General features: G+C 35.1%; 1 protein-coding gene across 1 annotated transcript in view; it reads right to left on the bottom strand.

The window, feature by feature from the left end:
* Positions 1–252: 252 nt before the first annotated feature.
* SLC12A2 (solute carrier family 12 member 2) overlaps positions 253–14,139 on the bottom strand; it is a gene marked incomplete at its 5' end in the record, with an annotated part of 54,601 nt that continues 40,714 nt past the window's right edge. Inside the window, 11 exons of the mRNA XM_083884374.1 lie at positions 253–3,361; positions 4,114–4,181; positions 4,867–5,002; positions 6,841–6,927; positions 7,405–7,516; positions 7,676–7,798; positions 9,258–9,305; positions 10,046–10,183; positions 11,499–11,578; positions 13,346–13,452; positions 13,652–13,792. Of these exons, the coding sequence (XP_083740500.1) occupies positions 3,226–3,361; positions 4,114–4,181; positions 4,867–5,002; positions 6,841–6,927; positions 7,405–7,516; positions 7,676–7,798; positions 9,258–9,305; positions 10,046–10,183; positions 11,499–11,578; positions 13,346–13,452; positions 13,652–13,792 (1,176 nt within the window). The 3' untranslated portion in view covers positions 253–3,225. The remainder of the gene's footprint in view (positions 3,362–4,113; positions 4,182–4,866; positions 5,003–6,840; positions 6,928–7,404; positions 7,517–7,675; positions 7,799–9,257; positions 9,306–10,045; positions 10,184–11,498; positions 11,579–13,345; positions 13,453–13,651; positions 13,793–14,139) is intronic.

Raw genomic sequence — 14,139 nt, 5'->3', positions numbered from 1 at the left:
GTTGAATAAACAGGTTTTTTTCCACTTTTACTCTAAGGAAAGTTTTCCTGAACCAACTGGGGGAGGAGCTGCTTGAATTAGCTTTCCAGATGGACGCCAGTCGGAGGTTTCCTCCCAAAATTTGCCCTAAAGCAGGACAATATTCATGTCAGGAACCAAATTCACCATTAACCTTTGAATTCTGAACACTATTCCTTTATGACGAACAACAACAACAAAAAAGGCTTTGTTAGACAAGAGTTGTATTGAATTAATTTCTTTTATTGCAGTGACATCCCCCTGGTACAAAGTATTAACTGCAATAATTACGTTAAAACATTAGAAAAGCATTTGTGTGGGACAGTTACAGTACAGTGTCAAATCTTACATCCTCAAACAACGTGGGCCATGACCCACTAATGCTCAAATATTTTAAATTATTTTTTGTTATTTTTTAAATATGTAATGTCAGAAAAAAGGCATATAAAAAGAATGTATGTAAAAGGAAACCTAGATACAAGTGAACAAATAAATAATTGATTTTCACCAGCTATTATTGTCTTTCTAAACCCATACAAAGGAACCTAATCTATAAGAAGGTATGAATTGCCATGTGTAAGTGATTTAATTTTCCATGTAATTAATGATTGGAACATAAGAAAATTTGGTGTCAAAATCAAAGTAGGAGTTGGAGTGACTGCCACTAACTGACATCTGCTGCAGACAATTACTATTAATTGTTCAAATTTAGGTGAGCAAATAACTTTGGAATTTGCCCTCATGCCTAGCATTAGTGAACTCCTGACAGTGCATGTGAAAAGCATCCTACAGTATTTCACAGACATGACCTTAACTATCCCCATTATGTATATTTAGATATACTTTTATATAATTTTATACACATATATGCATGTATACACACACTTCATTTGGTTTCTGTGTTGTGTTACAGATCACAAGCAACGGTTTCCTGAATGGGCAAATAAACCTTTTTAAATAAGTGTACCTGTGCACGTTTTTTGTATTTTTTTTTTTAAGATAGCAGCACTAAGTCCATGCTGTATGTCCATCTGCTCAAAAGAATGTTACCCACGAAACAAGGAGAAATGTGGCAATGATTCCATATGCACAATGTGACAACCTTATCCCCTACAAAACACTGTAAAACCTGTGATATTTATGTTGGTAAGTCTGATCCACATCCCCTCACCTGGAAGGAAACATTGCTTTGACCCCACACTGTCTGTCTGTCTTACAATGTTTTATCATAACAAGCTGGGTTCATGCTGGCATCAGTTATCTCACACTTAGCAGCAAGACATGCATGTCTGTTTTTCTTAGAAGTTTTTCAAAAGTGAATGATTCTATAGTTTCAAATCCAATTGACAGAAATAGCAAAAAAAAAAAAAGAAAAAAATTTTTGCAGTTTACCAAGAACCTAAAAACAGTGTACACTGCACAGTGTATTTTTATCTTTAATCACAAGAAGTTGAAGCTCTACCTTGCCACACAATGATTATACTTTGTCCTTCAAAAGGAACAGTTACATTTCAATGTGATCCTGTATTTAGCCAAAAAAAAAAAAAAAAAAAAAAAAAAAAAAAAACAGAACAAAACAAAAACAAAACAAAACAAAAAAACCCCAAAAAACCCAAAAACAAAAACCAAAAACCCCTCAAACAAACAAAAACAAAACAGAACACCTAACCAAACAAAAACAAAACAAAAAAACCCCCAACCTTTTCTGTGCATCCTTAAATGAAAGTCACTCACCCACTGGTAAACTGATCCAGTAGCATGTCCAATGCTAATATCAAAAGCTTGTGAAATGTTTTTAGGCAATCCTTTCCATCAAAAAAACACCAGGAATTTAAAAACCAATTTGCATTACTAACCTTTATACAAAGGCTCAAGTGAAATTTCTTTTGCAGGTGTTTGTAGTAGACTAAATTATGAAGTTTCCAAAATATACAATGAAAGGGCACACAAGACTGGCAGTTTCTTTATTGAACATAGAAAATGTATAAAGTAGGATGTATGGAATAGATCAAAATTTCTAGACTATCAAACCTGAGTATTATTTAATAAGACTAAATTCCTTTTCTGACAACTGAATGAATTGACCTAAAAACATCTCCCCTAAGAACTTAGTGGTCCATTTAACCATTTGTTGAAAAATGCGAGAGAACTGCAGCTTTTACATTTCATACTGGATAGCACAATTCCACATAGTGTTTACTGTTTTCTGTTAGATAGCATCACATCGCTTATATTATCCCCATTCAAGCCTTAAGTCGGGTTTTGTTTCAAAAGTTAAGTTAAAAGTGACACTAAATCGTAAGAGGCCAAGAACTAGGACAGGTCTTTTCTTTTAATTTCTTCCAATTCATATTAAGATAAAAAGCCTCAGCCAGCAAGATGAACTTGATTTCACAGCAGAGCTAAGACTCTGCCAAGGTAGGTAAAATTAGCTGTCTCTACTGCTGAAGTAGTACACATTGTCAGATTTGAGAAAAAGAACCCTCTCTAAAAGAAGAATTAGTTTTATTGTAACTGTTACAAAACTTAGTGACAGTAATGTCAGAAATTTGCTTTAGTTCAACTGACCTGCCCCAATTCTCACCTTTAAATCTAACAGATGTAATAGGAAAAAACCAAACAAACCAAACAAAAAAAAAAAAAAAAGACCCAAAAAACTTTCTGATGACAAAAAACATACAGTACTAAGAACTAATAGCTCAATGGAAGACTGAAAAGCAGCATTCATTTTTATTATAATATGGAATAAAAACTAAAGGAAGTCTGATCGAAACTCTTAGTTGAAGGCAGATTTTGACATTCTATATAAATTTACAAAATAGGATGTATGGGTGAGATTTGGTTAATTTCAGAAGGCACCTCAAGGCTAAAAGGCTTTTATAAATCTATAATCCTTTCATTGATCAAAAATACAACATTTTATTGCTGCTATTCAAATAGCAAACAAAAAGCTCATCTTGTTCTTCAGTCTAACAAGGAATCCTCCCCCATTAAGCAAGATTAAATTACAGAAAATATAGAATAAAACTGAAGATGTCACAACTTTAGAAATACAGTGACTTTCCTTGTGTGCTTTCAAGTCAGTGAAATAGTGAAAGAAGAGTCACTTTTTGCCTTTGTGATGTTAATGAACTATAGACCACGGCAGTCACTCTCCCCTGGGCACTGCAGTACCATTTCATCACAGCTGTGCCATGTGCAACACTCTTAGGAATAGAAGGTGAGGACACTCTGATGATTCCCACGGACAAGAAGGATTGGTGGCAGATCTTTAGAGAGAACTTCCAGCCAGGCCATGTACAGTGCACTGGAAACTGCCCCTTTCCGTGCCACAGGCAAGCTCCTGCAAGCCACAAGGAAACAACTTTTCACTGAGCAGAAAAACCTGGCCAGGTACAAGTCAGATCGCAATAAACATGACAAATGATTCTAGAAAGATCTAAATATTGAGTGACATTTCCTCATCTTTTTGATTTTACCCACCCTCAGAATTCATGAGTTGAGAGTTTGTATCTTAAACATCACAGGCATTTATATCTATTCCCCCTTACTTCTGGCCTGTTAACACCATTTAATACTCAGGCAGCTTCATGCAGAATCCTCCTCAGCTGAGGACGTTTTCCCCATCTTCAACATTTTAAAATACAGCAATAAGAAACCTACAATCTGCCTCTTGCTTGTTCACACCAAAAACAATTCCCTCAAAATCTGTCAGCAAGATAATGACTATTTTATCTAGAGAGATCCTCTAGAAAAGGAAATCAAAGGAAGGACTTGAGAAGAAGAGGAGTAACTGCAGGCAGGAGTAGAAAGAATGTGAGAATCCTGAGCTGTACCACAATGTGGTGAAACGTGGAGGTGATCAACTAGAGCAGCATAATCAAAACCACAACACTAAAATGGACATTTTTTTCTTCAGCAGAATAGTGGCTCCATACTTCTAATAAATAAATTCAGTGAGCACTGACATTCTGAATATTTCTATACTTCAATGCCAAGGCGAAGTCTTGTTCCTGATCTATATTTACATTTAGATTTCGGATTACAGCTCCGTATCAATTCAGGTAACACCACAATTTCGAATAATTTACTTACATGACAATTATGTTAGCTGTACTTGAATGTTCTTTCAGCAACTCGTTTAACCTAATCTGCCGGTAAGTCTGTAAATAAAATGAAAACTGTTAGGAACAGCTTTTATTTAAAATTGACAAAAATTTCTTAAAAAAAAAAAAAAGGAAAAGAAAACCAGTACTACCAACTGGAATGAGTAATTAACAAAAGCAGGTGTGAAACCTTGTTCTCATTATCAAAAAACCTGCAGTTGTAAGGTTAGGAAAAAAGAAAGCAGCAAGCTTAGAATATGCAAGTAAGCCAAGTGCTACCCTGTCACAGGATGCCATTAATTTTCTCATGCAAAGAGACACCTGAGAAGAAATACTTTTGTGTCTCTTTGGTATATAATAGCTTGGGAAAGATGTCAAAACTTTAACTGCTCCTCTGCATCACAAAGTGTTGTTTGATTTTAATGGTGGGGTTTTTTTAATAAAGAAGGAAAAAACATTAGCTTGGTTAAAAAAAAAGTCACAAACACCAGGCTATAGACTAAATGACTCTGAACTAACTGCTGGAATACTGTAGGAAAGCAGTCTGGCCCCTACTCATTCATATGTGGAACCTTTTTGTTTTTGTGAGCCATCTAAATGGCTTTAGATGCTACTTTTTATCTGCTATTCACAAAAACTGCTATGGAAGAGAATAACAGGAATTAACTCATTGTTATCACAACCACAAATGCAGTAGGACAATGAAATTTTAACTGACATAACATTCTAAAAAAACCAGAACCTTTGTTTTGTAAAGCTCAAGCTCATTATCTGTTATCCTCCATGGTTCATCCTCCTTCATTTTATCTGCAACTTCTTGTTCTTTATCATCCTCATGAAGTCGGAAGGGCTCTATCATTTTCTCAAAAGCTGCAATACTGGAAGGGTTAAACAAACGAACATCAGAGCAGATACGAGTTTTTATGTCAAAAATTATTTTCATGGCACCAGAAATTAAGTTTTATTGCTATGTAAAAATGAACTGAAGTTTTTTTTACCCCTGCCTGTTGCAGTTAGAACATCAAATCAGCTTTTTGCACATGCAGACACTGTGATTCAGCAAACAATTAAAAGTTTTACTCAGTTCAGAAATTCACCTCTAATTTTAAAAGCTGAACTAGCCTTAAAAAAGAGTCAATAACCAGGAGCAGGTTTTTCAGAAGTAATTTTGAAGGAGGAGGAGTTTACACGTTGCAGTAAAAACAAGCTATCAAGTCACATGCCCCTGCTGTTAGGATTCTGGCTTTCATCTTTTTACTTTGTTTCTTTTATCTTTCCCCGTACAGTCCAGGAGCCACATTCAAATGAAAAAAAACCCACAGATACCTAACTTAGTCTTCCTGTTGCACTTGTAAGAATATGAATACTTTGAATTTACCAGGACTTTAGAGCAAGAATTTCAGAATAAAACCTTCTGAAGATCAAGGAAGAATTGATTTCTGCCAGAAAGAACAACTCACGTTACCTTATTTTTTTACCTACATTCCCTCCAGGAAATACAAAGATGTTTTGTTTGTAATGTGGGTATCTACCCTTGGTTGTCTTTACTGTACAATGACTTCATCTTAATCAAAATAAAGAAAACAAATGTGATCTGCTATTCTTTAGCAGAGCAAAAAGGAGATCTAATATTAACATTATTATATAGCACAGCAGCTGTTAAAAATTATTTTTCCTCCACTTTGTCTCCAGCTGTTGTTAATACCTACATGGTATTTGGAAATACTTTGGATATACTGTGGGGATGTATTCAAAGACAGAAAGAAAAATGCTCTCAGAAGAAATAATTCATGGATCACTTTTTTAAACAAAAATACTTCCACGTGATCCTAGGATCTCAACTGTAATGCATACACGGGTGCTACTCCACCAGAGTTTTACACCTTTCACAGCAGCAGGCTGCTGGAAGCTGGATATCAAAGAGCACCAGAGTGCCAGAAATATTTTTTTTTACTTTGTTTTAGTTCCTCAGTGTATTCTATAAATTAAAAAAAAAAACAAACAACAACAAACTAAAAAAGGTATAAAAACTCATTAATGTCAGCATTTAGCAAAGTTCTAAAATAATTCTTCTTAATTTCAATGGCATATCAAGACTTTCAGATAAATGCATGCCCATATAAAAGATATTTTTGCAACTTCAGCACACTCAAGAAGGCCTGAAGGGAAAGCAGGACAATGGCAAAGGGGGATATTTTTAGATCACACACATTCTGTTCAAAATTTGTGCTGAAAGCCATCTACGATTAATGCTTTTTTGAACTCAAAAGTAAGAAATATCACATGTATGATCATTCCTGTGTATGTTAGAAGTCCAAACAAGTTAGAATAGGAGAAAAAAACCAAAACAAAACAAAAACCCCAAATCAGGCTATTTCAAGACCAAGCTTTGTTAGAGTAAACTAAGACTTAACTAAGATCATTTAAGTTTTGGTGAACAACTCTCCTATTAAAGAAGATTGCTCCATACAATCCATTTTTTTTTTAAACTTAATTTTTCTGAATTTAGTATTACAATTTAGGGCCATAGATTCAAAAAGATACAGACTTCTATATTCTTGGACATGAGAGTAATTGTTAATTATTTTCCCACATTTTTGTGAAACACTGAATAACACAGGAACTTCTGTACCATACGATATATAGGAAAGAATGAAGTGCTAAACTAAAGACATCAGAAATTCAATCAACAAACAAGATGTATTTTGAGACTTACTTTTCTTTCTTTGGCTTAGTATTAATATCCCCAAGGACCATAATATCTGAGAAGTCTATCCGGAATTTGCTAAGCAAAGTAGCCATCCTGCATCAGAAAAACAAGCCTTTATACATGATTGTAGTTCTAATTATTTCACAGGTTAAATAGACAGAGGTTTGGTAATAAAAAACACTGGTTTAAGAAAAAGAACAAAGGCATCTTAAATGTAAGAAGGACAACAATCAAACTAACTTGGCATATGACTATAAATCAACAACACACTTTGGAAAAAAAAAAACCACAGTTTTATGGCTGTTAAAATAAAAGAAGAGCTCACTCTTGAAGATAATATCAGAAAATACTTGAAAATAGTGTCACATAATATTGCAGAAAAATTATAGTTTGAGGTAGCTCATCCAGAAACAATCTGAGGGAAACAAAACCTTTTTTTGAGAAAGGCAAGAGAGTATGCTTATGCCTCCAGGAAAGAACAACTGAAATAAGGTAAGCAGGAAGAGAAAGTAATCCAATGTGTAACATAAGGTATTAGCATTTGAAATGGAATTTTTAAGGCAAACTTACGCTCTTCTGTCATGATCAATCCTGTTTATTTTTCCACCAATGAACACCCTGATCTTGCAGTCCTTCCACTTCTTTTTGGTTGTGATAAGGTAAGGAATCAACAGTGTCAAACCTGTGTATTGAATTTAGGACAGATAAAGGAAACTGCACTTCGTTAAATAGTACAGATTTTATATTAATTGACTGGTATATATCCATTAACAACTAATCCAGAATTACTCCAATAAATTTAATCAACATTTAAACCTTTTCAAATTATAAAGCACATTACCTCCATCATCAAAGAGCCACCAGACATCAATATTGCTCTTGCCTTGTTTCTTCTGGAACTGAGAACTTGCATCAAGAAGTCTTTGGTCAGCCAAGTTTAAAGGAGAGGATGAGCTCTTTGAGTCTGGAAAAAATATATGGTGAAATTTGTGTTTTGCTTAATCTTTGAAAGTCATCAAATGCAACTCTTTAATATTTTGTGATATACAGACTTTTAAATTAAAAATTTTCCTTTACACCCCTCCTCCCCCCCGCGCCCCAACCCAAATCCAAATTTTATTTACTGGATATAAACTGAACTGTCTGTATTTAGGGTATCTAGAGACTACTAATTTTAGCAGCTGAAGTAATTTAGCAGGCATCTGAGGAATAAAGGATGTGTTAGGTCTTTACACAGACATTTGCCTGGACAATTTAATTAACTTTGTTCCAGAGCTTTAGGCATGCAATCTACCTCTTGCAAACGACAGAATTTCCCTAAAAATATGTAAGTAACTGATTTTACAAGTAAATGTCATGTCCTAAACAATTTTTTCCTTAAATCCATTCTTCTTTAAGCAAGTGGTGAAATTAAATGCTATTTATGCATATTGGGCCCTTTTCCAAAAAGTACTGTTTTGCATAACAAAGTTATTTGATTTACTGAGAAAAAGACAATAATAGCATTTCCAGTTAGAATAATAAAGATAATTTTTTTTGAACTGCAGGAAAAAAACTCTGACCTCTTTTCCCTTAATTAAAACCTCAGTCTGAGCAAGAGCCAGGAGAGTCTGACATTCATCTCTGTCCTTATTTTATTAGGAATTTTTTAAATTTAGAGCACATCTGTGACTGATTTACATTAATATACTACTTTACTGCATACTGGGACTTCTTCCAAACTGCCATTTTGTGCTTCAAGATATAATCTCACTTTCCATTATTAAAACACAAAAGCTTCTAGCTGCTGAAATTATGAAGAAAATGTCTAAATAGTTCAGATTAATTTTAATTAAGGCTAAAATATCTGATTAATTCAAGTCTGAAATAAACAAGGAAGTGAAAACTGCTCAGGTAATTTCTCAAAATGATGATTTGAAGGACTACTTTGCATTATTTTAACATGTTCACCTCACTGAGTAGCTGTATTAAGTCTTAATTTTCAGGATACTGGACTATTTCCAAATAAGAGAGCAACAACCATGACTTTGGAAGATACACTGAATACACTTCACTACACCATCAGATGGTATTTTCTGAACCAACCAAGAACCCAGACAGACACCTGACACACAGAATTGAGAAAGCAGAAAGGTCCTGAACACATTTCAAATGCTACTTTAAGAGAAGAGCTTTTTAATTCCAACACTAATGCAAATCCTTTCTCAGTAGAAACGTCTTCTGAGTTTCCACAATGTTGCCTTTTTTTCACAGCTTAGTCCCTAAGGATGAAGCACATTCCAAAGCAGGTATGAAGAAACAAATAAACATTGCATGGTTGGTATTTTCTCTCTGGTACTTAGGTGTAGAAAGAATCAGAAAAGGAAAACTGAAATCAACAATGTGAAAGAATGATTTAACACAAAAAGATGAAAAATGCCTGCCTTTATTCAACAGTGGTTGTGTTGGAGTCTTTCCATCCTCATCTTCTTCTGGAAGTTTTTTAAAGACACAAAATAAAAAGGTTAATTTCCTTTGTGATATTACTGAACACAATGCAAATGTAAATTAAAAAAAAAAAAAAAAAAACCAAAAAAAACCAAAAAAAAAACCACAAACAAAAAAAAAAAAAAACAACCACACACACAAACCAGAAAATAAAAATGTGAAATGAAGCACAGAGAAAAGCACAAAAATGCAGTCTCCAAATCCTAAGAGTCATTTGTACTTCAAAAAAATTATCTATACCTCCACTACCCATCTAACTACTAAGGCTTCTGCTTTGTAAGAAAATAAGTTGTTTACTGTCACGTCAAAGTATCTTGAATGATTTGTATCTATTAATATGCACATAATATTCTAGTCTGAGATGAACAAACCTCCATAAATTTACCAGCCTTCCAATCCCTTGTAACATACAAGTGTGGGGCACAACCCTTGAGCATTGTTTACTGTCTCTCAAACTCAGTAACAAAAAAATTCCATTCTAAGACATTGCCTATCACCTGGTTTACTTAGAGGACTAGAAACAAGTACTTATTTTATATACTGGTAAGATCTGAATTGAAGTACTGAAGAGATTAGACATCAACTCTATAAAAGCATAACACTTCTATTCCACAGACAAAAAAAAAAGTCCCCTAAATAATCCCTGGGCACACAGAAAGAGGAACTGAGGAGGAATGAGAGAGATAGAGTGAGAATTCAAGGTTCATTTGGAACTAGCAGTTACCTTTGCGTGGAGTGGGAGCTCTTTCACTGGATGACGGAGCAAAAGCTATGGAAGTGTCTGTCTCAGACTTCTTGCTATAATCCACTTTTACTATGACATCCTTGGGGCAGGGAGACTTCTCTTGGGATGACAGCAAATCTTTGTGAAAGCAAAAAACCTATTAGAAACCACTGAATTGTTAAAAACAGTACCAACACAGGAATGTGACAACACTGAGTCAATTTAATATTGATTACACGCTGCTGCAACTGTTACAGCACCATGAAGAAAGCAGGAGGGGAGAAAACCAACACAAAAGTATTCTGTGAACTTCTTCAGAGGACAAAGAGGCTCCTCCTCTGAGCAAAGCTGTCATTTTCTGTCACTTTCTCAGGTTGTGGTTGTTGATGGCATGCCCAGAGTCTAAAAACAGAGCTAGGGTAACACTGTGGAACTACAACTAGAAGAGGGAAAAAAAAAAATCACTTGGTGAAATGTTTTCTGTTTCTGCTTTTAACTGCAAGAGGAAGATGAGCCTTAGGCACAGCACAGACCAAGTGTGTCTGTCTCACTGCCAAGCCTTTTTTCCAGGTTTGGCTTCTGTGGAGCAGCTGTCAGAGCTGAAGCAAACTCACACAGTCCGCAGTGGGTACCAAGATCCCTCTGACACATTGATGTTAAATTCCCAGTTTTCTCAGCAGCACTGTTTCCACACTGCAGGTTCACTCCTTGCCATTTCTCACACTCCTCTGCCCTGCCTGCATATGGTGACAAGCTCCCTGACTCTCTCCAAATACTAGAATGTTCATCCTTTCCAGTGAAGGAAACTTTCCAGTGAAGGTTGTCCCTCTTTGTGTTATTTCTCCTCACGGTAGCAGCATTGTATGGAGCAAGCTACAAACAATTTACACATTATCAAATAAGGACAGCTGCACCAAAGCTCACAGACTTGGAATTTAACTAAAATCATACCATTCCACTTGAGAACACTATTCAGAAAGCATAACCAAGCCTTCTACACAGGAAATCTTTCCAAATGTGAAGCAGACTACTCAGAATCCCTAAATTAAGTCTGTGTAGGGGTTGGCAACTCACACCAAACTTGATGGCTTTCTGGGTAGTGCAGTATTTGTTGTGATTTTCACAATTTCTGCCCTTGAGCCCCAAGTATTTGATGCCAACTTCCCAGCATCACTAATCAGAAGATCTTCTGGAAGCAGCTGTATACAATTTGCAAATACAAAATGGTGAAACACAGAAAACCCAAGTTCTGCTGCTGACCATGGGTTACTGACCATAGTGCTGACCACTATCTTATAGTTCAGACTTACTAAATTTCACTGAATTTTATTGCACCACAATAGTGGCGTTTTGTTGACTTTTTTTTTTTCCCTGAGCTTTAGTATTTTCAGAATGCAGTTTTAAAAGGTAATTAGAACAGCAAATTCACCACATGGAACAAAGTAAGTCATACCTTGGCCCTGAAGGTGAGAAATGTCTAGTCCCTCCTTGAGGCGAATCACAACTACGCCATACTGAACATCAAAGGCATCACTAAACAAAAAGGACAAAAATAAAATATTTCACAGCTTTTTATTTTACAAATAAAAAATGCACCCTCCCTGAACAGTGATTAAGCACTGCCATTTGAAGTCCCAATTTATAAATTTGCTTCAGAATGTCAGTTTCAATTCCAAAACATTAACTGAACATCATTTTAGGAAAAATATTTAGAAAGGACACCTGTTCCTTCTCCTCCCTCTTCCCACTATGTAAACAGTGATTAAATAAAATCAACATGAACAGGTCACTAAGTTCTGCATAAATAGTAAGATACACCAAAAAACACAGATTTTTATCTCCATCCATCAAAAAGGGGATTTGAGTAGATCTTTTTGATCTGAGAACTAAAGACTTCTGCCATCTTTCCAAAACGTTTGGGTATTAAAACCACCTAAGATGATGTAATTCAATATAAAATTAGCTGTAAGTTAGTTTTAATGTGCCTAGTCCCGTTATATCTGATAAACTCATTGGAACTCACTCCTGTCAAAAAAAGAGGCAGAACTTCATTACTGTAGAAAAGAGCAAAAACCCTGAATAAACTGCTGAGTAAAAGTGGAGTAAAATTAGTAACAATCCCACCCCCAAAATATAAGACAAGAAAAAGTTGAACTTAACCATATCATACAGTTTGCATTAGTCATGAATCACCATCCTCTATATATAAATACCTTGTTCATTACAAACAACCATAAATCAGAGAACTCCCTCCCATATAATTTCCAGACAGAAATTTCTCAGGATTTCACTAATTAAACACTTCCTTTTAGAAGTAGTAAGACTTGATTAGAAATGTTTGAAGTGTCAATATATTCTATAATAAGTGCAAGAAAAATTGAGGTTGATTTGAGATTTGTTTTGTCTATTAGTGAACATTTTAATTTCATTATTTAATGTGTTAGATTTGTGCAGATTAGATGTGTTTCTACTGTGTGCTTCAGAAACTTTTAGTCTTCCAGAAATACATCTGACCTGCAGATATTACCTCCTGAGGTTTCTTTAGGATGTGGAGAACCACATGACTTGCTGACCTTGACAGATCTTCCTGCAAAAGCCATCCCAAAATAAAATACGAAAAAAAGAAAAGCTAACCAATGTGTTTCCTTATTTTTCCAGTGTATTTGGTGCCCTGGCTATAATCTTTAAAACCTGGGTGAGATGACCTCTGTCCTTTTCTAATATCCACCTCTAAAGCCTAAAGCCCCATGCTCTCTCTATTCTAAAGGCATAGAAAATGAGAAATATAAAGCACAAAAGGAAGTGGGTTAACTAGCACTTCAGCTGAACACAAAAACTTCTGTGTAAGTAAAATAAGCATTTTTTTCCCTTAAGGGTTTGAGTAGCAGCACAAGTTACTGTATTAAATTTTTCAGCCACAACTGGTCTGCCTTTCAGTACTATCAAGTTACTCTAGGATTTCCTTTCTCTTCTCCTTTTTGTATTATCCTGGCTGCCAGTGCTGTGTTATCTTGAGAGTAAAATATTTCTCCTCCTTTTAGCTAGTGGAGTACTCTCAAACCCCAGACCTCTGCCACAACTCTTTTTAGAAACAGAAAATTATTATGGAGATTTCTAATCTGCTTAAACTATGAAGATTTGCTTATTAATTTCCATATCAGAAAAATCCCAAGGTATTGAAGACTGTTGAATGGAAAACCTAGGTCCACTTGAAAGAGACTTCATGTAACTAAGATCTTTCTTACTACCGAACATACTGAAATGGAACACAGTAACTAAAACTTTTCATTTTCTACTTACTGGAATAAATTGATATAGGTTTCGACATCTCTCATATCACTTTGTCTCCAGTTTTTCTTAAATCCAACAACAAGGGTGTTAGGTCTCATTCTACCCAAACCAGCAGCCTAAGAAGAACAAGAAGTATTTTATAAAAAACATGTTACTGGCATGACTAAAGTTTCTATTTTCTGCTTAAGAGAATAATAAAGTATTTTTCATCAAAGCTTTAAGTTAATTTTGCAAAAGGAATGTATTTCAAATTATAAAGCCCTTTTTGATTTTGATGTGCATCTTGAGCACTTTAATTTTTTTTTAAAAAAATACCTGCATTAAGTATTGTCCTCCATCCCTCAAATCCTCTGCATGCACTGGTGCATAGAAAGCTTTCATCTTGTTTTTAATTAGCCATCGCTGATATTTAGCCAAATCAGTTGATAGTTCCTTCATGGCTTGCCTCCGAGGACCCTTTCAAATAAAAAAAAAAAGAAATAATGGGAGAGGAGGGAACAAGAATCAGGAATACAAGCAATGGGAGTAAGAAAACCCCTCTCAATTTTTTAATGTCACTGCTAGAAACAAAACTCAAGACAATCTCAAAACATGCCTGCACACTATTAAAAACAGCACAAACCACAAAATATCAGGCATTATCAGCAGCAAAAACAGAAAAATTTTTACCATTTTTAGGAAGAGGGTTGCTCAAACTTTAGCAATTTTGCTCCTGCAGAGCACAACCCTCTTCCCCAGGGGGCGGCAAAAGTCTGTCCTCCAAAGCATTAACACAGTTTTATAAGAAACGGACTTTGTAAAGA

This window comes from Zosterops lateralis, assembly GCF_965231275.1.
Source record: "Zosterops lateralis genome assembly, chromosome: Z".
Lineage (NCBI taxonomy): Eukaryota > Metazoa > Chordata > Aves > Passeriformes > Zosteropidae > Zosterops > Zosterops lateralis.
The sequence above is the reverse complement of the archived record's forward strand: the minus strand, read 5'-3'. Positions and strand labels throughout refer to the sequence as shown.